Genomic DNA, 25,108 nt, shown 5'->3' on the forward strand with positions numbered 1-25,108 from the left:
TCCAAAAACAACACAATTTTAGGTGGGGCACTGACATTCCTCATTTGCAGTCTGTGTACCTTCGGCCATAAGCCATGTACACTAAACCTCAAGCATCTGGTCCAGCAAAGTTTGCAAGTAAACAGCAGGACAATGTAAAGTATACCTCACACTCTGCAGAAGGTATAGAAATCTGCAGAAAGTATAACAGTAGGAAAGGTTGCGCATTACAAAGCTGTCGTTTTGCGCATATTTGTTCAACCCAGGGGTGTGGGGCCCATCATCAATCCTTTGCCCATCCAAAAAACCGGGTATAAAGGTAAAGCCTGTGCGTGACCTAGATTTTAATGTTTGGCAAGAAGAATTAAAAAATGATTTTGATAAGGATTTTCTTTTACATGGTATAAAAAATGGCTTTGACATTGTTCAAAATGATTTGGCTTTAATAAACATATCAGCAAAAAATCACCCTTCAGCTCTTCCCTCAAGTCCGTTATATGAAAAAGCTCATCAACAGATTTTAACTGAAATTGAAAATGGGAATTATGAGTTTACTAAATCTACACCCAAAATTATCAGTCCATTAGGTGTCATTCCAAAACCTGATGGAGGTGTAAGAATAATCCATGATTGTAGCAGACCACTTGGGTCAGCTGTTAATGATTTTGCTGGGGATATGAAAAAACAAAAGTTTCAATCTGTTGATGATGCAGCAAAATTAGTCACAAAAAATTGTTTCATGGCTAAAGTCGATTTGAAATCTGCTTACAGATCTGTTGGCATCAGTCGCTGTAGTCAACAGGTAACAGGTTTACAATGGACTTTCCCTGACGGTCAAACCCATAACTTTATTGATAAAAAATTGCCCTTTGGCTCAAAATTAGCACCTGGTATTTTTCATAGAATTTCACAGGCTATTCGCCGCATGATGTCACGCAGAGGCTTTACCGTTATTGCATATTTAGATGATTTCTTCATCTGCGAACGCACTAAACAGCGTTGTGCACATGGCCTAAGAGTCTTGATTGATTTGCTGCGCAAGTTAGGCTTTGCAATAAGTTGGTCCAAGGTCTTTGACCCTTGCCAGAAATTAGTATTTTTAGGTGTGGAGATAGACTCCACAACATTGGAATTAAGATTACCTTTGACAAAACTAGAGCAGCTAAGGGCAGAATTAGCAGATTTTAAGCAGCGCAGGCATGTTTCAAAGAAACAATTGCAGTCCCTTGCGGGAAAACTAAATTGGGCTTCTTCAGTGGTTCACGGCGGAAGAGTTTTTCTTCGGAGAATCATTGATGGCATTATGAAGCTTAAGCATGACTGGCACAAAATGCGCTTATGCAGTGATATCTTGCATGATATCCATTGGTGGTACAATTTTATGTCCACTTTTAATGGGAAATCCCTCTTACTAAACACTAATCCTGTCACCTCAGTATATACTGATGCTTGCAAAACAGGTGCAGGGGGGTATTTTTGGTACAGATTGGTTTTATTTTAATTGGAAAGAGGATTTCCCATTTGCGCAATCTTTGCATATAAATGAGCAAGAGGCATTTGCTGTGGCTTTGGCGGCCAAGCGATGGGCTAAGTGTTGGAAAAATAGGCGTGTACATATTTTTTGTGATAATTCATCAACTGTAAGTTGTATCAATAAGTGTACGTCTAAGAACAAGCTTTTGATGACTTTTTGCGCGAGTTGTTCTGGCTTTCTGCTTCTTATAATTTTCATCTTGTGGCTATTCACCTGCCAGGCAAGGAGAATGATATGGCTGATGCTGTTTCATGGTTGCACGATTTAAAGTTATGTAAATTTGTTATGAAGGAATGCTTACCAGCCCCGTTGTTTGTGCATCACCTTGTTTCTCACATGTCCTGTCACTCCCTCCGTTTTCTTTTATTTAGGCTTACTGGCACGAAGAGAAGTTGCTAACTTGGACAATTTAGTGGACACCTTCAGGAGTTACACTTATGCTGAATCCACAAAAAAGACTTATCAGACTTATTTGAACTAGCTCTTACAGAAAATTTTGTGCACTAGTTAATATTCCTTTAGTACCTTTAAGTAAAGAAAATCTAGCCAGATACATTGCTTTTTTGTCACAAAAATTGTGCTTTAATTCTATCAGTAATTATATATCAATAATTAAACTTTTACATTTGGAGGCAGGCCAACCACCACCAATAGATTCTCATTATATTCATACCGTTATGCAGGGGGCTAAACGTGTATTAGGTACAATGATTCAAAGAAAACTCCCTATTACACCTCAGCTTTTAAAAAAGATTTTAACTACCCTGGATCTTCAGAATCAAAATCATATTAGTTTTTGGGCAGCATGCTTGGTTGCCTTTTTCTCCTTTTTCAGAAAGTCAAATTTATTTGTCCCCACTTTGGCTGAATTTGATGCTGGTAAGCACCTCAGCAGACAAGACATTGTTTTTCAGACAAGTTGCACATTGCTTCGCATAAGAAAGTCAAAGACCATACAATTTGCAAACAGGTTGTTGGAAATTCCACTTCCCAGAATCCTTAATTCCCCTCTTTGTCCTTCACAGGCACTGCTATTACATGTTAAAATGATACCAGCTGTCAGCTGTCCATCTCCTGCCTTCTTGCACTTATCTAAGGGGACAACAGTTCCTTTAACATATTCCACGTTTCTTCACATGCTTAAGCATTCGTTATCACAACTTAAATTGGACACCAGTGGCTACTCTGGTCATAGCTTTCGCAGGGGTGTGGCTACATTCGCTTTGGAATGTGGAGTTTCGTCAGATCTCATCCAGGCTCAGGGGGATTGGAAAAGTGAGGCATACAAAGGTTACTTGAACCCTTCCTTTTCTCATAAACAGCAAGTCATGAATGCCTTTGCATCCGCTCTAAGTCAATAGCGTCCTTCTGATGCATGAACCTAATTTACTACCTTTCCACAGGTTTGGGATTATTTTGGAGTACCACAGTTTTTCAACTTTATTTTGCTTTCTTTGTAAATATGTTTATTGCTTATTGATATGCAAAGAAAATATTAAACTGTGATTCTTCTCCCAAACCTGTGTTTGTTCAGTTTGTACTTAATACAATAACCAGTTAGCATATGTCTTGGTCCTGTTACTTAACTCTGATTAGTGTAAACCAAGTGCCTTTGTCTGCACTGTAACTCTTCAGCATTTGGTTTCGGGCACCAAAGGGATAGCAACCTGGTTATTGGTACCACTGGCCTTATTAATCAACATCAAATAAGGGAGGATCTGGGTGGGACAAGTTTTGTGAATTAATTGTTAAATTAAATCTTCTTACTGTTTTCTATTTTTTTCCGTTGTTTTCTGCCTTTGTCCAATCCATTCATTTAATTCTCTAGATTAGAGAATTGGGATAAAAATTTCCTTTTCTGTTTATATTGAAAGTACCCATACAAATCAATTTTTATTCGTTCTTGTTTTCCAAGCTGTTTTACAAATGTCTTGCAAAATATTTGAACTTACCACAGGTATGAAATGTAATAGCAGTAATGTTTCCTGAAAAAGTAATTCAAGTATATCTAAAATTTGATCTTTATTACATTTAATCAGTATGCAGTGAACAAAAAAAGTCATGTTATTTCATATCTTGACAATACAATTTATCTTTTACTTTCATGAAAACAGTTTATAAGGAAAGATATTAATAGGAAGTCGTTTTTTTCCAGAAATTATGTGTCTTTTTCTTTAGTAGGTTTAATTTGGCACGAAGGCTTTTTGAACTTTTATGATAATACTCACCTATTGCCATTATGATACTTAATACTATAAATATAGAAGCACATGTCTTGAATATATTGGATAAGATATCTGAAAAATAAAATAATAGTCACTTAAAACTACTCGATGTGGTGTTTATAATTCACATAACAAAATTTAAAAATTATAGTTATAACACACACATCCTCCTCCCCCTTCCCCAAATACAAAAAAGAATACAACAATTTACCATAGCACAATTACACAATAGAGGGATGTATAAGTACCGAGCAACGTCAACAGATGAAGTCGGTAATCTCCATCTCCCCCTTCCTCAAAAGAAAAAATAATATAACAAAAACAAAGTGAAAACAAACAAAAAAACAATACAAGCAAACCGTTTAAAACATTAACTAAGAAGTAAAGAAGAATGATAAATCGATAAATCAAGAAAATGGGCAAAAACTGAGTTTTCAGATAACACATAGACTTTGTATAAAAGTGACACCTACAATCCACGTATTCCAACATCAATCCGAATTCCGATAGCATAAAATCTTATTCTGAAGACTCCGTATACATACTATAAGTATTTGATTGTAATTATATTACAAAATATTAATCACATGATGCTAGTATTACTAGATTTGCAATTGCTTTACATCAATTCGACACTAATTTAGTGTTTCGGCGGTTTTTGTATTATATGCTAATGATAAATGTATAACATTTATGAATGGGTTTAAGCATTGTAGGCCCGCCATCATCAGGGATTTACCTATCAATTTATTTTAATGTTGTCGTTGTCAATAGATCTGCTATATTTTTATGCTTTTTATAAGCTATTATTGGTTTGCTTGAAAATATTTCGTTGCAAACCGCATTATGTTTTAATAGATCCCAATGTTTACTAATGCATTGTTTTAATTTATGAATGCATGGATTGAATTTCGTTGCCAATACTAAAGGAATTTCCTTTGTGTGTTTTTTGGCTTTTTTTCTGATTAAATCAGATCTATTATTTATTTTTACTAATTCCGATTCATTTAATCGGTGTATTTTAGGCAAGATATACATATACCCAGGCCCATAATCAATTTGATTACCATTATTAAGGTAATTAAATGTGGAGTAATCTATAACACCTTTGGTGTACATGCCTTAATAATGGTAATCAAATTGATTATGGGCCTGGGTATATGTATATCTTGCCTAAAATACACCGATTAAATGAATCGGAATTAGTAAAAATAAATAAATATGGGTTTAACATTGATAACATAATGCCGCCATGTCGGCCAATCATATCGCAGATTGGTACTGTCACAGAATTTATTGGACGCTATATCGACTATTTTTTAGTAACTATGGTACAAAAACAACACACTTATATAAAGGATACGTCTGATCTAATATACAAGTTGGAAAGGATCAAGCCTAATGCAGATTGCTGGCTGTGTAGCTTTGATGTAGTATCAATGTACACTAATTGCCCGATTAATGAATTATTATCGGCAGTTAGAATTTCGTATGATCAGTTTGATAAATCAGATTACAAAATCAAATGCCCACCTACGGATGATTTAATCTATCTCCTCAAATCAATTTTAGAGAACAACATTTTTGATTTTAATGGAAGGCTTTATAAGCAAAAAATAGGAGCCGCGAGAGGAGCAGTGTCTAGCCCGGAAATCTGTGATATACTCATGTATAAAATTATGAAAGAAATTATTTCTAAGTTTGAACATAGAAAAAATATCTTTTTCTATGGAAGGTATCGTGATGATATTATATTAATATATCACGGCGAATTGAAGGAAATAAAGAATTTGTTAGAGTTAGCAAATAATCATCATTCGTTCCTGAAATTCACACTAGAATTTTCATCTAAAGAAATAATATTTCTTGATGTTAATATTTTCAAAGGAACTAGGTTTTCTAATGAAAATATCTTGGATGTGAAAACACACTTTAAACCGACAAATGCCTTCCTTTATCTAGATCGTAAAAGCTGTCACAGTCAACACGTGTTTGCAGGGTTTATAAAGGGCGAAGTTATCAGACACATTAGAACAACAAATAATGATGTTGATTTACAATATATTTTGTTACAGTTCAGATTGAACTTAATAAATAGAGGATACAAGGATATTGAAATCGAAAAGTACCTAAATGAGGCATTATCATGTAATAGATCTGATTTAATCAGAAAAAAAAGCAAAAAAACACACAAAGGAAATTCCTTTAGTATTGGCAACGAAATTGAATCCATGCATTCATAAATTAAAACAATGCATTAGTAAACATTGGGATCTATTAAAACAGGATGCGGTTTGCAACGAAATATTTTCAAGCAAACCAATAATAGCTTATAAAAAGCATAAAAATATAGCAGATCTATTGACAACGAAAACATTAAAATAAATTAATAGGTAAATCCCTGATGATTGCGGGCCTACAATGCTTAAACCCATTTTTAAATGTTATACATTTATCATTAGCATATAATACAAAAACCGCCGAAACACTAAATTAGTGTCGGATTGATGTAGAGCAATTGCAAGTCTAGTAATACTAGCATCATGTGATTAATATTTTGTAATATAATTACAATCAAATACTTATAGTATGTATACGGAGTCTTCAGAATAAGATTTTTTGCTATCGGAATTCGGATTGATGTTGGAATACGTGGATGTTAGGTGTCACTTTTATACAAAGAAAACAGATCCAAAACAAACGTTAGAACAATCGTCAATAAACACTTTTATTGGAAGCTTACTTAAGCGAATGGTGTGTTTAAGTGGCAAGAATGGGCACAAACATGATGAGAAGATTATTTCATATATTTTATTAAAATTAAAGTAGGATAAAAAGGCCAATATGGTGAACAACAGTCATTTGCAATTAAGGAACGACTATTTAACTTAAACATGTTCAAAGGGGGAGGTAGTTTTTATTTCTTAAAAACTATTCTGGTCAGGCAGATGATAAAAAAAGTATTCTGAATCCTAATTTTCCCCATACCTTGTAGTGTTAAAATTTGAAAACAATATAATTTGATCGATAGCATAAAAAAAAATAAATACAAATGTTGGAGATTAATTAATTAACTACATAATATATAACAATGATATCTACACGAGTAATCGTTTTTTTTTTAATAATTCTTTCCCAATATTAAATCAACTCAGCATAAACAATTTAATGAAATATCAGTTTTCAAATACCTTTTCAGTAGCGCTTAAATATTACACTAACCAATCAGCAAATTATGGCACTAGACTCACGATGGTGTTCGCGAGGAGTCTTGACAGCGTACTAGCACTAGCCGCAAATGAAAATCAAGGGGTTTCTTTTAAATTGATTTTAAATTCCAATAATCGTAAAATTATTTAGGTCTCGAAAAATTTATGTGTCAGGCATTATTACAGAAACAAGGAAAGAATCAAAAAGACAACAAATGCACAGAAAATAAAACCGCTCGACGAATTAATAAACGTCATGACCAAAAGAAAAAGATGCTCCACAGAGCCTGAAAAGCTTATATGGCAAATTATATGAGATTTCAATAATTTACGTGTACTACTTTTAAAAATAAACTGTTATCACAGAGATATGTCTCGCCTTTTTGTAATTTTGATTATGCAAATCATCTAAATAAGCAAAAGTTTCAAAGTCAATAGACCATGACTGAGGGGACAGGGCCAAATAATCTCTATGGAAATAAGATGTTCCAATGCTAATACAACTGCATACCAAATATGATTGACCTACCACTTGTGGTTCACTATTAACTAGACCTTATCACAAACTAATACATTGTTGGCAACGCCGCCGCAGACGCCGGAAACAGCATACCCATGTCTCGCTTTTTGACTCCGTAAAGGCGAGACAATAAAGATGTTCAAGAGCATAACACGTCAGGAAAGGGAACCCTAAATGGACTATATCACAGATTTTACTAAAATTTTGCATATATACATGTACATTGTAACCTTGGCTAGTTGAACAACATCTGAAAATCGAAAAAAATAATGCATTCCTCTCTTTTATTGTCTGAAATTTTACTGATTGCATTTTCAAAATAGGTGAATATTTGTAAAGAAAGCACATAAAATTCTGCGAATTATTTTCAATTTTCATTTAAAGTTCAACAAGCAAAAAGTTGTATGCAAAATTTTACCAAAATCTGTGACATAGCCCATTTACAGTTTATTGAACTGAAATTGATGTTAGGGCTATTCCATTAAAAAGGAGGTACTAGGGTCGGAAGGCAATTTTTAAGTACCCTCATGACCAAGAGGAATGTACCATGTATCTTAACACCAACCAACAGGAAGTCGTTTCATGATAATACCAGAACCAACTGGAATATAGCTAACTTATTTTTTACTGGCCCTTCAAAATTGAGAAGAAATTACCTCTTGGAATTGTAGATATATGTATACTCTGTAAAAACATCTACATGTAATATCAACATTTATTAATGATAAAGAAAATTACTGTCACATTTCATTGGATTTTGACATGAAAATTTGTGAACTAAAAGTTATTTTGAGTTTCTGTATAAAATAATTCATGCTTTTTCTTTCTTTTCCATATATCTTTTGGTTTTCAATTCTAGTGTTTATATTTCATCATCATAGATGTATTTTGTCACCTGCCTAGAATTATTATTTGTTTTATTGTATTTGATCGGCAAACCCTGAATTACCCTTATCCGATCCCGGAATCTGATCCGGTATTGTAATCGTCTTCATTTCCGGTTTATGGCATCCATTGTTCTTCAATGTTGTTTTTGTCAGTCAGATACAATTTTACTCGTATTTACACATTACTTGTTGGCGAATTTCAGAATAAAGCTAGCGGTTGAACAAAATGAGCATCGCTGTCATGAATAATAAAGATAAAAATAAATTTTGAGATCGTTTGGAAGTTTTTGTCCCAAATTGAAAACTGGGAAAAAGTAGGGTATTTGCCATTGCCAATAGGAATGGGTCCGGTATTTGAACCCTGTGGAATCCCAGGAGGGGTTTACGATCTCAATAGTAATATGGTTTTAAAATGACCAAACTGATGGTTAAAAAGGTCGGCAAAGTTTATTTTTTTTTTCTTTCAAATCGAAGGTCCTTTCATTAGAATTTGACAAAGTTCGTCATGTGCTTGTCATTAAAGGGAAATAACTCTTGCACTTCCGGAACTGGTACCATAGGTAGAATACAACGTTGCACCTGCCGCTGCGTAAGTCGCGGGAACAGTTATGTTTTCCAAATATCACGATATGAGCAGGAGACAAAAACAATCGGTTATATAAGTCCTTGCAAAAACAAATAATAATAAATAACGAAAAATAACACAATGAAACCGACAGTCACAAAAACTGACTGTCAAAGAAGACCAACAACCAACAATACTTAGTTTCTCTAAACACCAAGGACCACTGGCCATAAACACTTCAACACATCAACAACCAACGGGATTTTTTATAATTGCCGTCCGACCCTGGTACATTCTTTTTAATGGAATAGCCCTTAGAAACTATCGGTCGACAAATGGTTTTCAATAATGAGTAAAGACTTTCCCGTGTTGTCCGTTGTAAAAGGCCCTGACATGAAAATGTGAAACAATTCAAACGATGAAAACTGACTCAATACAAAACAAAAATCGAAAATAAACATAACAGACAACTTATGAATTACCGATGCCGGGCACATGGAAATAAAGAATTTGTCGGGGTTAAACTTGCAATTGACCGTTAACATCGGACAGTGTTGTAACTGCACTCCATAAAAACAAACTAACAATTTGATAGAATGACTCAAATAATCAGATTTCCACGTAGCACAAACACATCAAACAAACATTAAAGATAAAAAGTCCCGATCAAATAGTACTATGCAGGTATCGAAATCTAATTCATAGCCAATTACAACTTATAAATAAATCATGTTTCCAAACTGAAATTTCAATAATTCAATTGGGGTAAATTATTTTTTTTTAAGTGTGTCGTATTTACAAAAGTATTAAAAATGTTTTTTTTTTTCGTCCGAAATATTTCTTATTCCTGTAGGAAATAAAAATCATTGTCGTTGCAAATTAGATATATACATGTACTTGTGTACAGAATACAGAATAAGGGTAAGCTCATTATCAGCACTATTGCATTCACAAAGTCGCCACCACGAAAGACTTACTTTTAATGTTTCCCCTAGAGATGATATAAATAAAAATTTATGTCAGCGCATATAAATAAACATTTGCACAAAACATTTTGCAAGGTTTAAATGCTAGAGATATAAATATCATATCAACATCGCTTGTCTTGTTCCGTTCAGAGTTTATTTGAAAGTGACTCTTTCCATATTTGTCTTTTAGTATTTTGTGTTTTTTTGACAGACATCTTGTTTATATTGTAATACCGTCATAACATTTATAAATAGACTTTTTTAAATACAAAATGGAAAAGGAATAATCATTCATGATTCCTCTGTGTATTTAAACAAATCAAAACAAATACTTATAATAAAGCAAAACACCAAGATAACAATGACATACCTCGTTCAATTCTAAAAGTAGTATCTTTTTGAAAGTTAAAATCCATGTTCGAAAAGTTGGTCTTCACTGTTGGTGGCAACCTGATGATCAACAATCATAAATGTGTATTAATTATGCATTGTTGAAATATTTGAAAGCTTATTCCATTCGGCAATTCATAGCTTTCAAAAAAATTATACTAGTATTATATTAAGAGTTATATTTCGACCTGTCTATAGAAATTATTCTACTTGACACAAAGGTAGGTTTTGCCTGTGTATATTTTCGCGAGTATAATGAAAATGTTGAAAGAAGTAGGGCCGTTGTCCGATGAATTTATGTCAAACAAGGGCTATTTATACAAAGAAATGCCTGAATCTACATGAAAGCTCCATATGTTAATGTTAAGGTTGTAATACAATTGTGTCCTATCTCTTAAGTTACTTAAAGGTGTAACCTAATTTTACCTACTCCAAAATGACTTAAAATTTCAATTTTGAAAATCTTCAATGCAAATATCACAGAAACATGGACATCTTCAATAATAGGCTTTTATTTTTATAAACGTCAATGTTAATCACTGAATGACATTTTGATTAAGAAGACATGTGAAAAAAAATCTTGCGAAATATTCTACGAAAATTATTCATCCTTGTTTAATATACAAATTCTTCGTATCACAATTATTTTTTCCTGAATTATACCTATGTCTTTAAATAGCAATTGTATGATAATCTATATACTTGGTAATATAAAACAATGGCATTCCGATAACAATAAAACAAAGGAAAACTAGTTACAACGTTTTGTACTTGCTGTGACTAACCGTAAGTGATTGCTCTGATACTGATCAAATTCAAATATGTGTCAACAACTGGATAAGACAATCATTGTATGCAAAGATGTTATCCTCTAAGGGAGCTACCATTTGATTTTTATGGGGGGCTAGGATGAAAAATTTTGTCCTGCCTTTTTATTTTTCCCTCTATTCGGTCCTGCCTTTTTATTTTTCACTCTATTCGGTCCTGCCTTTTTTTTTTTAGTTTATCCTGACTTTTTTTTTTACATAAATTGTCATCCTGCCTTTTTTTCAAATTTCATCCTAGCCCCCCATAAAAATCAAATGGTAGCTCCCTAATGTTTGTTAATTCATTGTTTCATTTTCTTTATTTTAAAATATTCAACTTTGGGTTCACTATCTACAATACAGCAACGATTTACAATAGACATTAACGCAGTCGCTTAAACAATGTACAAGTCAATCCACAAATATAACAAAGGTATCAAGTCATGTTTGTAAATTTCGGTTTTGCAAAGTTGATTAAAACATTTATTTTTCGGATATAATTAATCCTTGAAAAAAAATCCCGCTAGAAGTGAAAAAAAGTATTTACCGTTTTGTCGTTGAATATCTAACCAAAGTGTCTATCGAACAGTTGTTTTCTAAAAGATTAAAAATATGATACAAAGGTATATTATAAAATACCTATAGGTAACAGATAAGTATATGCTAGCCTCTAAACAATTATGTCGTTAGTGATTGACAAAAAATGGAATACGATGAGTGTACAAGGAGCTAAAGTCAATTGTGAATATTGTTTTTATTGATGTAGATATTGATTTTGTTATTAACAAATTCAAACCATACTAAAGAGTACACATATGTACTTAACGGTTTTACAATCTGTCGATATTTATAGATTGGCATTGCAGAAGGTCATGATGTTATCTAACTGTTAGTGACGTCTTTACACTAAATCCATTGGATGTTGGATGTGTACCGATTGATATTTTAGTCTTAGATGCATGATTTTTTTCATTGGTTGTTACTTGATATGAACTGGCTGTCAGTAACTGAGAGTACTCTCAGATCTGTACTTTGTGTCTTTTTATTTTTGGTATGTATAAATGCCCGTTTACTTCTACTTTTTGTTTTTGTTAGATTTATTTCTATGTGTATCCATCAGGTGAGTTAAGGCTATTTCAACTGATTTTTAAAGTTTGTTCTTATGATGTACTGTTACACCACTTTCACAGGTTGGAGGAGGGTGAGCGATCACAAACATTTGTAACCCCGTCTCATTCTTTATGTGCCAGTCCCAAGGCAGAAGCATGTAGTCCAGTGGTTGTCGTTGGTTCATATTTGTTAATCGTAAACTGTTTTGTTATTAATTAGGCCGTTAGTTTTCTCAATTTAATTGTTTCAAAATTTTTCATGTCGGGGCCTTTAATAGCCGACCACACAGAATGTGTTTTCTTTATGTTGAAGGCCACACGTTTGTCTATAATTGCTTACATCCACTTTATTTGAACTTTGGAGGATAATGGTCGCATTGGCAATCATACCACATCACCTTATTTTTATATGTTTTCGCTTTTTTTAATGCCAAAGTTTGAAAGCACTATTTCTGAGTTAAGTAAAAGCTGTTTATAAAAAGCTTCTACTTACTATATCATTAAACGATTACCTGTAAAATGAATGAATGACTCGTCAGACGTATTTTTAAGGCACGAACAGTCTTCTTGAAAGGGAATGCAAAATGAATTATCTTCTGGTGATGAAACTAATGAATATCCGCAATCATTGTCACAACGACATTTACGATTGTCTTTGGTGGACCCATTGTGGTGAAAAACAAGCCCTTTACCCTCACATAGGGACTTCTTGTATATACAATCACTGTTTCCCTCAGTACTAAATACAAATGGCTGAAAGCGTTCAGAGACGCATTCTTCACTGTCAAGGTTTCCTCGTAAAACACACTTTGTACCTACATTATATATGAACGAGACAAAATATAAAATTCGAAATACAATTATGATATTACGCATGTAATAAAGGTATAGTATTTTGCAGAGCAATTGGATATTTAGCAATTCTCTTTTTCTTAATAGAAATAAAGCTTCTGTTCAAGAGTAATAAAATTATATGGAGGTTTGAAAATGCTTCTGTTAATGAATGTTAACTTTGTACTATTCATTGCAATTTAATGTACTGTAAAATAATGTCTCTTGATCACGAAGGAGCTTCTATCGATGTTTCGTCATAATCCAAAAAGGGTTTGTAAAGATACTAATGTATAATTTAAAATACGTAAACCACAAATTCAACAGAAATGTTGGCGACGCCGATGACAAGACGACACAACGGCTAAATGAAGGCCAGCCATAAAATGAATATGCTTATATTGTCGGTAAATATAACATAAGTGTGTACTCCTTACTTCAAATAAAATTATAAATGTTATTCATTTCGAAAATTTTGTATGTATATAGTGACTGCAAGTTAATATGCTTATATCTTATTTTTCATTTGTCAGTTACCATTTGCCGTTTTTGGTATTTCAGCGATGATCTATGAATATAAACATATTACCCAAAGGCCACAGAGTCGGCTTGTCTCGACAAGACTCGCTATACTCCTTCTGGTAATCATCCCAAAGACAATAGTATTTAGACGGTTCTGTACATCTTTTTGCTGCAATTACTTTCCATTCAGATATGTGAGGACATCTTTTTTCGTATTCAGTTATTTTATATCTATTGCATGTTGTATGATCAAATAGCAAACCCTACATAATAAAGAACAATTATTATTGCATTGAGAAGCTTAAGTGTTTATGCATGTCCGTGGTTTACAAAAAAATGACTACTTACAGTTAAAATGACAAGCTACCTTCACTACTACCACACCTGCTAAAACATAAACAAAATTTGGTATGCTTTTATATATTAAAATGCCTACATGTATATACGAATTTCCCTTTAAAAACATATATGTTACTGACGGGCAATGCCGCAAAAATGTTAGAGCTAATGTTCTTGATTATTGTTGAAAGGGGGAAATTCAATATATCCTTTCCCAAGAGGACTATCAAAAACCATGAGAAGGGGAAAAACAGACAAGCCATTGCAAAAAACAAAGTATTTAACACAATCCACAAACGACTGTATGGAAAGTATGAGAAGATTCGGTCCATAAATTTGGTCATACGATACATTAAACCAAAAGAAAATTAAAGTAATAAATCTGACGTTAGAGTGGTTACATGTTATTACATTTAATCATGTTAATTGTTAATAAACTCCAAAATTGTGTCAAAAATTACAACTAATTATAATATTACTTAATTATATTTTGTCTGTTTTGGGTGTTTTTTGTGACTTTGGAAATATCTATAATAGACCAATCCATAAAGGTTGAGAAATTTGTAGAATCCCGACAACAAATTTGAGGTATGGAAAGATGACAAGTTCCCAGTGACAATACATGTAGAATACTTTTTTTTTTGTACGTAAAACCCCTAACAGTTCAAAGTTTTAAAAGTTTTTAACTTCATTTTTTATCAAAGTTTTTTAAAATATTATATTTAAAATTTTGGAATATAAATAAAATCAAATTCGTTTTATAATTTAATGATTTCGATTTTTAATCAAACTTTGAAAATACTAATTTTAACGCAAAGATTCGATCATGGTCCGTGTATATTTGCGTCCATTCGTTTTTCATTTTGAAATATCAAAAACAAAAAACAAAAAACGAGAGTGTTTTCATTTTTCGTTTTTGATTTCTCAAAAACCAAAACAAAAAACAAAAGTGTTTTCATTTTTCGTTTTTGATTTCTCAAAAACCAAAACGAAAAACAAAGGTGTTTTCATTTTTCGTTTTTGATTTCTCTAAAACCAAAGTGTTTTCATTTTTTGTTTTTGATTTCTCTAAAACCAAAATGAAAATCAAAAGTGTTTCCGTTTCTCGTTTTTGATTTTACTAAACAAGAATTTTGTATTCAATTTTAATTATTTCTCGTTTTATAATGTACAATGTTTTCCTTTCTTGTTTCTCAGTCATTGATAGTAAATAATGCCAATGTAAACACCCCGGTGTTCTTTCAGCTTAATGTAGACAAAATAGTCCGCCTGACTTATGAATTGAACTACGGTGATAAATGAATCAAAGCCTTTCAAATTACCTTGTTTATATCTTTAATAAAAAATAAATTATTATATTTAAATATTAAACGAATCATAAATTTAAATTGTACAATATAATATTATATATAGATGGTACAAATAAATAGATTGATTACAACATCACATTAACAAGGGAGGTTACTACTTTTAAAAACTTATAAGAAAACTACCCCGGTCGTTAAAGTATACATGCACAGTCACTGTAGTTATCAGATCTTTAATCGAAGATAATGTCGACGGATGCAAAAGAATTTATCAATCTGAACAATAAGGGTGCGTGAACTTTACTTTTAAATTTAGAAAGGTTGATCTCAGATGATTAGAATTCATAACCAAGGTCCATTATACGAACATGCAGGACGATAATGTGTTTTGCTTGATCAATTGATTGAAAAACAAATTTCCGCAATTTCACAATTCAAACCGGGATTAGCATTCAATCATTTTGCCATTCGGAGCCTACTCGGTATTAGTTTTACTTATTTTTGAAAGCTATATGGTGACCTTAACTAGAGCCTGGGTGTGGATGGGGGTTTACGGAATAGAGAATAGTGGGCAAAAAAATATAAATAATAGAGACAATGGACCAAGAAATAAAAAAAAATAGAATAATGAGGTGTTAAAATATAAAAAGAATAGAATAATTGGCAAAAAGTATAAAGAAATAAACATGATAAAGAATAGTGAAAAATGGCCTGAAACACTGATTAAAGAATAGAGAAAAATGAAATAGAATATCAAAGAATACAGAAATGAAGAAATACGCATCCAGACCATCATACTAGTTGCCTAACCCAACGTTATTTTGTCTCCGGTAGATTGTTATTGGTTTTCATACGTTTTCTTTTTATTTCTATGTCTATCAATTAAGACATTAGCTTTCATAATTTGCCAGCTTATTACATTATAAAAAAAGACTAAGCCGAACATCACTCTGGATTTTTTCTCAAGTAGACCTCAGCTAACCACCCTACCACACCATTACCGAAAAGTTATAAAAAAAATCCACGGCAATACTTTTGTCAGCACTAGGTGCAAAGGGAAGCTGGGTACCTGAGGTCTTCTGGAGAAAAAGTCCATGGTGTAGGATAAAGCAAAACATTGTAATCCACATAGCCAAGTGTGTGGCTGTTCTTTTCAGGGTATGAATGGTTCTTTTCTTCGTTGAAGACCCTCCAGCTACTTTCAAGATGAAGAACAGGAGTAAAAGCCCTGTTCATTGATAATTTGTATTTTTTCTATGTATTGTGTGCGATTTTGTTCCATGCACATCTCTTTATTTTCTGTTTTAGGGCCTAAACACGGCTCAACACAAGTTTAGCCCTTCAATATTAAAGGTCATATGTTACGTTATTGTTTCGGATAAGAGTGAATTTGGTACCTATTAAAACGTTTAAACCAGCTGCATTTGTTTGCACCTGTTCTAAGTCAGGAACCTGATGTTCAGTAGTTGCTGTTTGTTGATGTGGTTCATAAGTGTTCTCGTTTCTTGTTTATTATATAGATTATACCATTGCATAGTTTTCCCGTTTGAATGGTTTTGCACTGGTCATTTTGGGGCCCTTTGTAGCTTGCTGTTCGATGTGAGCCAAGACTCCGTGTTGAAGATCGTACTTTGACCTATAATGGTTTTTCTTTTACAAATTGTGACTTGGATGGAGAAATGTCTCATTGGCACTCATACCACATCTTCTTATATCTATATATGGTCTTTTTAAGTTAATTGGGAGATTGGGATTTCTAGCTTTAATCTCACCCATGTCAGCTTTTTATTTGTATTTACAGAAAAGAGAGCTAGTTTTGTATTCTTTAATATCCTGTAACAGTTTAATTTTCAATGAAGAAAGGACAGTTTTTTCTATGTCCGGTAGCATCATATCTGGATATCATATCTAGACATCGGCTGTTGTCTGCTCTTTGGTCGGGTTGTTGTCTCTTTGACATATTCTCCATTTCCATTGTCAATTTTATTATCGGTAGGCATTTAAAATCGCCAAACCATACACGACCGTTCATTAGTCATCGTAGATCTATTCCAAGTTTTTAAAATAAGTCTACACAAAGCAGAAAATGAACTTTTACAACAAGGAATATTACACAACTGAAGCCATAGTCATAAAGATCGATTGACTGATTGGTGTTCCTTTAATGTCGCCGCAGAACATAAAATTATTACCTGATCTTCATTCTCAACATCTTCAATCTCTATTGTTCCCAAGGAAGCAACCATTTGATTCTCTGGGGTGGGGCAGGGATTTGTACCCGAAGTCAATAATTTTTTTTAACCCAGACTGAAAAACATGCCTTTATCCATGGCCACACACAAACACAATAATATTTTCAAGATTTATTAAAAAAATATTTTTTTACACTTTTATTTTTTTATGTTGTTTTGAAATATTAATTTGACTTGAATTTATACGAATTTACTAAATATACATGTTTATACCAAGCCAAGTCCGTTTATATCTTGTTTCTCGCTTGACTATACAAAAGGCCAGGACAGCTTTGACCATCATTTGTCGTCTTTGATAGATATGTTTGACTGATAAGCTGTCTATATAAAGTAATGGGCCAATGGCATGAAGACATCACCAAATCACCATACACAATACACAAAAAGACACCTAGAGCTTACCATATGGTCTTTAACTACCCACCAACAGGCAGTAAGCTCTGGTTGGCCTTAAACACAAATCCAAGGGCACAGCAAAATGAGAATGTGGTATGATTGCCAATGTGACAACTATCCCCAAAGTTCAAATGAAGTGGATGAAAGCAATTATATATAAGCAACCGTACCACCTTCAACAATGAGAAAAAAACCAGTAGGGTATAGTCGGCTATGAAAGGCTCTGACATGAAAAATATGAAACAGTTCAGTTGAGAAAAAAACGGCCTAATTTATAACAAAATAAAACGAAAAACAAACATGACAGACATCAACAAACGACAACCATTGAACTACAGGCTCCTAACTTGGGACAGGCACATACAGTATGTGGCGGGGTTAAACATGCAAGTGAGCGCTCAACCCTCCCGTTAACCTGGGACGAGTTTTGTTACAGAACAAGGGTTTAACATATCAGATCGATACAAAACAGAAAAATACATCTAACAAAAGCACAGACCGGACGTGGCAGGGTATTTATACATCCTTAACAAACAAAAAAGGACACAAAGTACAGATCTGAGAGTAATCGCAGTACTGACAGCTAGTTTAAAGCCAATAACAACTAATACAAAAATCATGTATCTAAGACTAAAATATCAATCAGTACACATCCAACATCCAATGGATTTAGTGTAAAGACGTCATTAACAGTCAGAGAAAGACATGACCTTGTGCAATGCCAAATCATAGGTATCAACAGATTGTAGTACCTTGATGTGTATAACAATAATATGTAGTATAATTTTAAGTTACTGATAACAAAATTAATATTTATACCAATAAAAACAATATTCAAAGATCTATTTACAGTGTTCAATTGGTAACCTTTTAAAATAAGTTTATTTAAAGGATTGATAAGTTTACCCTGATCGTTTTTAATTTACATGCATACAATTTCTATTTATACTATTATTGATAAATACAATATTGCAGAAGTAGTGGAAATAGATCTACAAGTGAAGGAAGTTGTTTGTGACTTTAGGGAACTTTATTTGGATATGCCTGTTATGGTCTAATTGAGATTTACACCTTCATTCAATTTCAGCACATTTTGTGAATTTATGTCCTATTTATAGGCATTATGTTTTTCGGTCTGTGCGTCCGTTTGTTCTTCCGTTCATCCGTCTGTTCCGCTTCAGGTTAATGTTTTTGGTCAAAGTAGTTTTTGATGAAGTTGAAGTCCAATCAACTTGAAACTCAGTACACATGTTCCATATGATATGATCTTTCTAATTTTAATGCCAAATTAGAGTTCTGACCGCAATTTACGGTCCACTGGACATAGAAAATGATAGTGCGAGTGGGGCATTCGTGTACTATGGACACATTCTTGTTCAAATCCTTTATTAAAGAAGTTAGTAAATTTACTTCAGATAAAATTACTAAATTAGACGAACCAATCTAATTAAAAGATATATCTCTGATTTCGTTATACTTATATAACTTTTTTGTATGAATTTTAATAAGATTACTGGACAAACGCGTTCAATCTTCGGACTTAATTCTTAACAATTTTACCGAAAAAAAATAACGTCTTTCAAGCCAAATTTTATATGTATGCTATACACACAAATTTATTGTTTAAACTTGGTAATCAATTAATCTAAAATACAGTCCAAGATAATCAAATAAACTAATTAATTCTAAAACCAGTTGTTGGCATAATACGGGTCATTTTCTTCACATTGACATAATTTACTAAACGTTTATTGAAACCTGTAATGTGAAGACGTGAATGAAAATGCGGAGTTTGTGAGACCAGGTTTAAGCAAGCAGCCACTCGCTAGCAGCCACTTCGCTAGCAGCCAGTTTTCAGATGTTTATATAAACCCAAATGTTTCATAAGATTCAAACGTACTTCAAATGTTTTTATTAATATATAACCACTATATTATCAGTTTTTAATATATAATTAAGCAGTCAAAGACACTATTCAATAATTTCAAAATTTCATTTCTTGTTCATTAATTATATAAATACAATAGAAATCGCTTTCAATACATCACACAGCGTGCTGCACGCTTTACATTTCAAATAGTCAACACTTTTGAGTGTATATAGAATCGTAAATAATTATGAAATTATTTAAATGTTGGCAAAATTGCACTATTGTGTGAAATAGCTTTCCATATTCTCGGCATCCTGTCAAATAGTTCATAAAAAGTAACAATTGTTCTGCATTAGAAGAAAAAAAAGTTGCACTCGTGCTTTAACTCTTTTTTTTTTGCCACACAAAACTGTTTTGACAAAACATTCTACTTCTGAAACAGTGGATTTCGCTTACTTATGATTGGACGAAAGGTTTATTTTTGGTACTCAAAGTATGGTGGGCAAGGAAATTTTTTATTAGCTTTAAAAAATAATCCGTGCTATACCCAAACTGGGAATTTTGATCAATTAGGCGCTAAGTCTCTAGCTTACGTTTGCACCTAGTGCGGAAAAAAATATTGCCATAGAATTTTTGTTTGTTAACTTTTCGGTAAGGGTTGGGTAGGGTATCTGACCTCAACTTCGGACCTACTTTAAAAAAATAATCTAAGCCGAAAAATACCCCGTGTTTTTTCTACTGTAGACCTCAGCTACTAAGCTTCCCTTTGTCTTAGTGCGGACAAAAGTATTGCCTTAGAATTTTTTTTTTATTAAATTTTCGATAAGGGTGGGGTTGCGTGTCCGCGGACCCCAACTTTGGACCTACTTAAAAAAAAAAAACTAAGACGAATAACACCCTGGATTTTTTCCTCCAGTAGACCTCAGCTACCCAACTTCCCTTTGCACCTAGTATTGCCGTATATTTTTCTTATTAACTTTTCGGTAATGGTGTGGTAGGGTAGGTAGCTGAGGTCCACTTGAGAAAAATCCAGAGTGATGTTCGGCTTAGTCTTTTTTTATAATGTAATAAGCTGGCAAATTATAAAAGCTCACGTCTTAAGTGATTGGCATAGAAATAAAAAGAAAACGTATGATAACCAATAACAATCTACCGGAGACAAAATAACGTTGGTTTAGGCAACTAGGATGATGGTCTGGATACGGTGCTCTTCATTTCTGTATTCTTTGATATTCTATGCCGATTTTCTCTATTCTTTAATCAGTGTTTCAGGCCATTTTTCACTATTCTTTATCATGTTTATTTCTTTATACTTTTTGCCAATTATTATATTCTTTTTATATTTTAACACCTCATTATTCTATTTTTTTTTAATTTTTTGGTCCATTGTCTCTATTATTTATATTTTTTGCCCACTATTCTCTATTCCGTAAACCCCCATCCACACCCAGGCTTTAGTTAAGGTCACCATATAGCTTTCAAAAATAAGCAAAACTATTACCGAGTAGGCTCCGAATGGCAAAATGATTGAATGCTAATCCCGGTTTGAATTGTGAAATTGCGGAAATTTGTTTTTCAATCAATTGATCAAGCAAAACATATTATCGTCCTGTTCGAATGTTCGTATACAGGGGCGGATCCAGTATTTTGGAAAGGGGGGGGGGGGGGGGGGGGGGGGGGGGCGAAGTATGAAAAGTTTGCCGAGCGGAGCGATGCGAAAAATTTTGTTGACCTTATTTTGGCTAAAAAACATAAAATATGTGTAAAATGCACTTTTTTAACGGTTTCTGACGTGAGGCATGTGTATTTTATAGTTAAAGTGTAAGGGTTGGACATTTTTGATGCCGTGATCTCCCCATTAATTGTCTATTATAAAATGATTGGATGGATCCAAAGCTATGTACTAATAAATTTGATGTGGGACTTGTCAGTAAAAAATTGACATGGAGAATTTTCGTTTGTTGTATGTTTAGTTAGCATTACCTCACGGATTTCTTGTTGTAAACAAGATATACGCCGGGCTATTCAATGAAATTTACAATACGACCGACATGAGTTAAGAAAGACAAACAAGCAAATTTTATCAAAATGTTTGGTTGAAATGTTTCACTCAACAAAGGAAGTGAGGGGTTCCAAATCAACCAAAGGCTACGAATGAGTCTGAAATGACAACGAATTTATGAATGACGGTCGACAAATGGAGACATAAAGGCCACACCCAGCAGTCAGGTTGCAGTCGGGCCTTGAAAAAAGTATTCATTTTATCAGTTCGACGAAACAGACGCTCGGGTCAGATATGGGATTTACATGCAAACCCCCGGCCCCAAATAAATTACGCCCGTTTATTTATTCATCATGTTCATTTAATGCTAAATAATTCTGTTGGACATTTTTGTTTCTAATAGCAAAAAAGTGGACAAGATTATCGTTTTCAATCCAGATACGGCCAGAATTTTTGTTTAAGGCAAAAATCAGGGTCAGAATTTTTTCTCTCAAATATCTCAGACTGCCCCTCAAATCAAATGGTCCGTACCTTAGACTTTAAATCTATCTAGAGCTTATTGACTGGGGATCATTATTCAGCTATGTTATTAATAGGCTGGGGCGTGTGGCGTTAAACATGTTTTCGTAGGTAAATAATATTGCTGTGGAATTTTTTTTTCATTAGAGTGTAATAGAGTATTACTTTCTGTTTGGTGGAGTTGTGAAATAGAAGTCAATAAATACGTTCTTGCTCAATCCTTTGTCGCTTTGAAGATGTCATGCTTGTCATCCTCAGCCTAAGCAATGTGTTACTGTAATTTGAATTTCAAAATGACTGAGTGACGTTTTTTCGACGCACTGGTCAACTCCACCGTAGCGAATCACATGAATTTGACATAATCAATAATATATTACAGTAAATACGAGCGAAACATATCTTTATAAGTAAAGAATTGTCGCCGATAAAAAAAAAATACGCGGGAAATGGCAACGTTCACGAAGTCAAATGTAATCATTTTACAAAAAAAAAAAAAAAAAGTGCAAGCAAAAAGGGGGGGGGGCGTACGCCCTCTACGCCCCCCTCTGGATCCGCCACTGGACTATGATGGACCTTGGTCATGAATCTAATCATCTGAGATCAACCTTTCTAAATTTAAAAGTAAAGATCACGCACCCTTATTGTTCAGATTGATAAAGTCTTTTGTATCCGTCGACATTATCTTCGATTAAAGATCTGATAACTACAGTGACTGTGCATGTATACTTTAACGACCGGGGTAGTTTTCTTATAAGTTTTTAAAAGTAGTAACCTCCCTTGTTAATGTGATGTTGTAATCAATCTATTTATTTGTACCATCTATATATAATATTATATTGTACAATTTAAATTTATGATTCGTTTAATATTTAAATATAATAATTTATTCTTTATTAAAGATATAAACAAGGTAATTTGAAAGGCTTTGATTCATTTATCACCGTAGTTCAATTCATAAGTCAGGCGGTCTATTTTGTCTACATTATGTTGAAAGAACACCGGGGTGTTTACATTGACATTATTTACTATCGATGACTGTGAAACAAGAAAGGAAAACATTGTACATTATAAAACGAGAAATAATTAAAATTGAATACAAAATTCTTCTTTAGTGAAATCAAAAACGAGAAACGGAAACACTTTTGATTTTCATTTTGGTTTTAGAGAAATCAAAAACAAAAAATGAAAACACTTTCGTTTTCCGTTTTGGGTTTTAGAGAAATCAAAAACGAAAAATGAAAACACTTTTGTTTTTCGTTTTGGTTTTTGAGAAATCAAAAACGAAAATTGAAAACACTCTCGTTTTTTGTTTTTTGTTTTTGATATTTCAAAATGAAAAACGAATGGACGCAAATATATACGGACCGATCATCTCGCTTTTTGAAAGTTTTATGTTTTTGTTTAAGTTTAAACATATTTTATTTGCAAAAGTAGCAAAAGGGATTGGACACAAGTTATAATAACATAAAACTATTCTTTTTAAATATTCACCTGTTTTAACTGTAATTTTGGCGCAAATGAAATGATTTATTTCGACGCAAATGAAATATCAATCTAATTAAAATATAAATCTCTGATTTCTTTATAATGACTACGTTATACTACATGTAGTATAACGTAGTATAACGAACTCAGAGATGTATGTTTTAAGGTCAAGTTACAGTAAATGGGCTCTGTCACAGATTTTCTTCAAATTTTGCATACACCTTTGGCTCGTTGAAATTTATCTGAAAATTGAAAAAAATATGCCTTTATCTCTTTTTTTCCCTAAAATATTACTGGTTGAATTCTTTCAAAATAGGTGCCCATATAGAAAGCACATAAAATCGGCAAAAAAAGTTCTTAGATTTGTCTTTAAGTCATCAAATTTCCAATTTTTACTCCATAGATTTCTCTTAAAAAACTATATGTTGTTGATACAAAAATTTCCGTTTTAATGATGTAAAATAATAATAGGGTCACCGACTTCGTTTTTACGGAATACATCAAGCAAAGTGGTGTACTGGATGAAAAAATACACAAAAACGTCGAAATAATCGTAACGTCATCGCATTGTAGACCCTAAATCGTCGATTTTTGACATTTTTTACTACAGACAAGGTAACGGATTTGTTAATACACCAAAAACGAAGTCGGTGACCATATGATTATTTTATATCATTAAAACGGAAATGTATGTATCAACAACATATAGTTATTTAAGAAAGATCTATGGAGTAAAAATATAAAATTTGTAGATTTTAAGGTAAATTTATGAACTTTTTTAGTCGATTTCATGTGCTTCCTATACAAATGTTCACCTATTTTGAAAGAATTCAATCAGTTATATTTCAGAAAATAAAAGAGATAAATGTATTATTTTTTCGATTTTCAGATATAATTCAACGAGCCCAACTAATATGCAAAATTTTACCAAAATCTGTGACATAGCCCATTTACTGTTCCTTGACCTTAATAAAATTGTTGAAATATGGTTTGTAGCCCTTGTCCGTCACTCCAGTCCGTCGCGTACGTTCACAAAACTGGTTTCCGTTCTCTAACTTTAGTTTGCCTCAACCAAATGCTATAAATTTTAATTATACACTATGCTTATTACCACAAAACACAGATCAAATTTGGAATTGAATGGCGTCACTTTTACCGTTCTTATGTTATGCCCCTTTACAAATGGACAAAGACTTAGTGCTAAATCTGTTGTTTCCGTTCTCTAATTTTAGTTTGCCTCAACCAAATGTTATTGAACTACTACACAATATCTATTAACACATAATGGCTAATAAACTTACATATCAGTTTGTGAGTTAACCAATTCGTTTACACGACAAAAACTTTAAGGTTATTAATAAGTGTTTCTGTGTTTTTAAAATTGTACATTGAG

At 32.9% G+C, this 25,108-nt stretch overlaps 1 protein-coding gene across 1 annotated transcript in view; it reads right to left on the reverse strand.

The window, feature by feature from the left end:
• The window catches only part of LOC127715362 (uncharacterized), a 79,377-nt gene that overhangs the window by 25,374 nt on the left and 28,895 nt on the right, over positions 1-25,108 (reverse strand). Inside the window, exons 2-7 of the mRNA XM_052221397.1 lie at positions 13,613-13,808; positions 12,705-13,007; positions 11,631-11,679; positions 10,258-10,337; positions 3,742-3,810; positions 3,466-3,498 (exon numbers count right to left, since the gene is read on the reverse strand). Coding sequence (XP_052077357.1) covers positions 3,466-3,498; positions 3,742-3,810; positions 10,258-10,337; positions 11,631-11,679; positions 12,705-13,007; positions 13,613-13,808 — 730 coding nt within the window. The remainder of the gene's footprint in view (positions 1-3,465; positions 3,499-3,741; positions 3,811-10,257; positions 10,338-11,630; positions 11,680-12,704; positions 13,008-13,612; positions 13,809-25,108) is intronic.

The sequence above is a fragment of the Mytilus californianus genome, unplaced genomic scaffold, assembly GCF_021869535.1.
Source record: "Mytilus californianus isolate M0D057914Y unplaced genomic scaffold, xbMytCali1.0.p SCAF_9, whole genome shotgun sequence".
Taxonomy (NCBI): domain Eukaryota; kingdom Metazoa; phylum Mollusca; class Bivalvia; order Mytilida; family Mytilidae; genus Mytilus; species Mytilus californianus.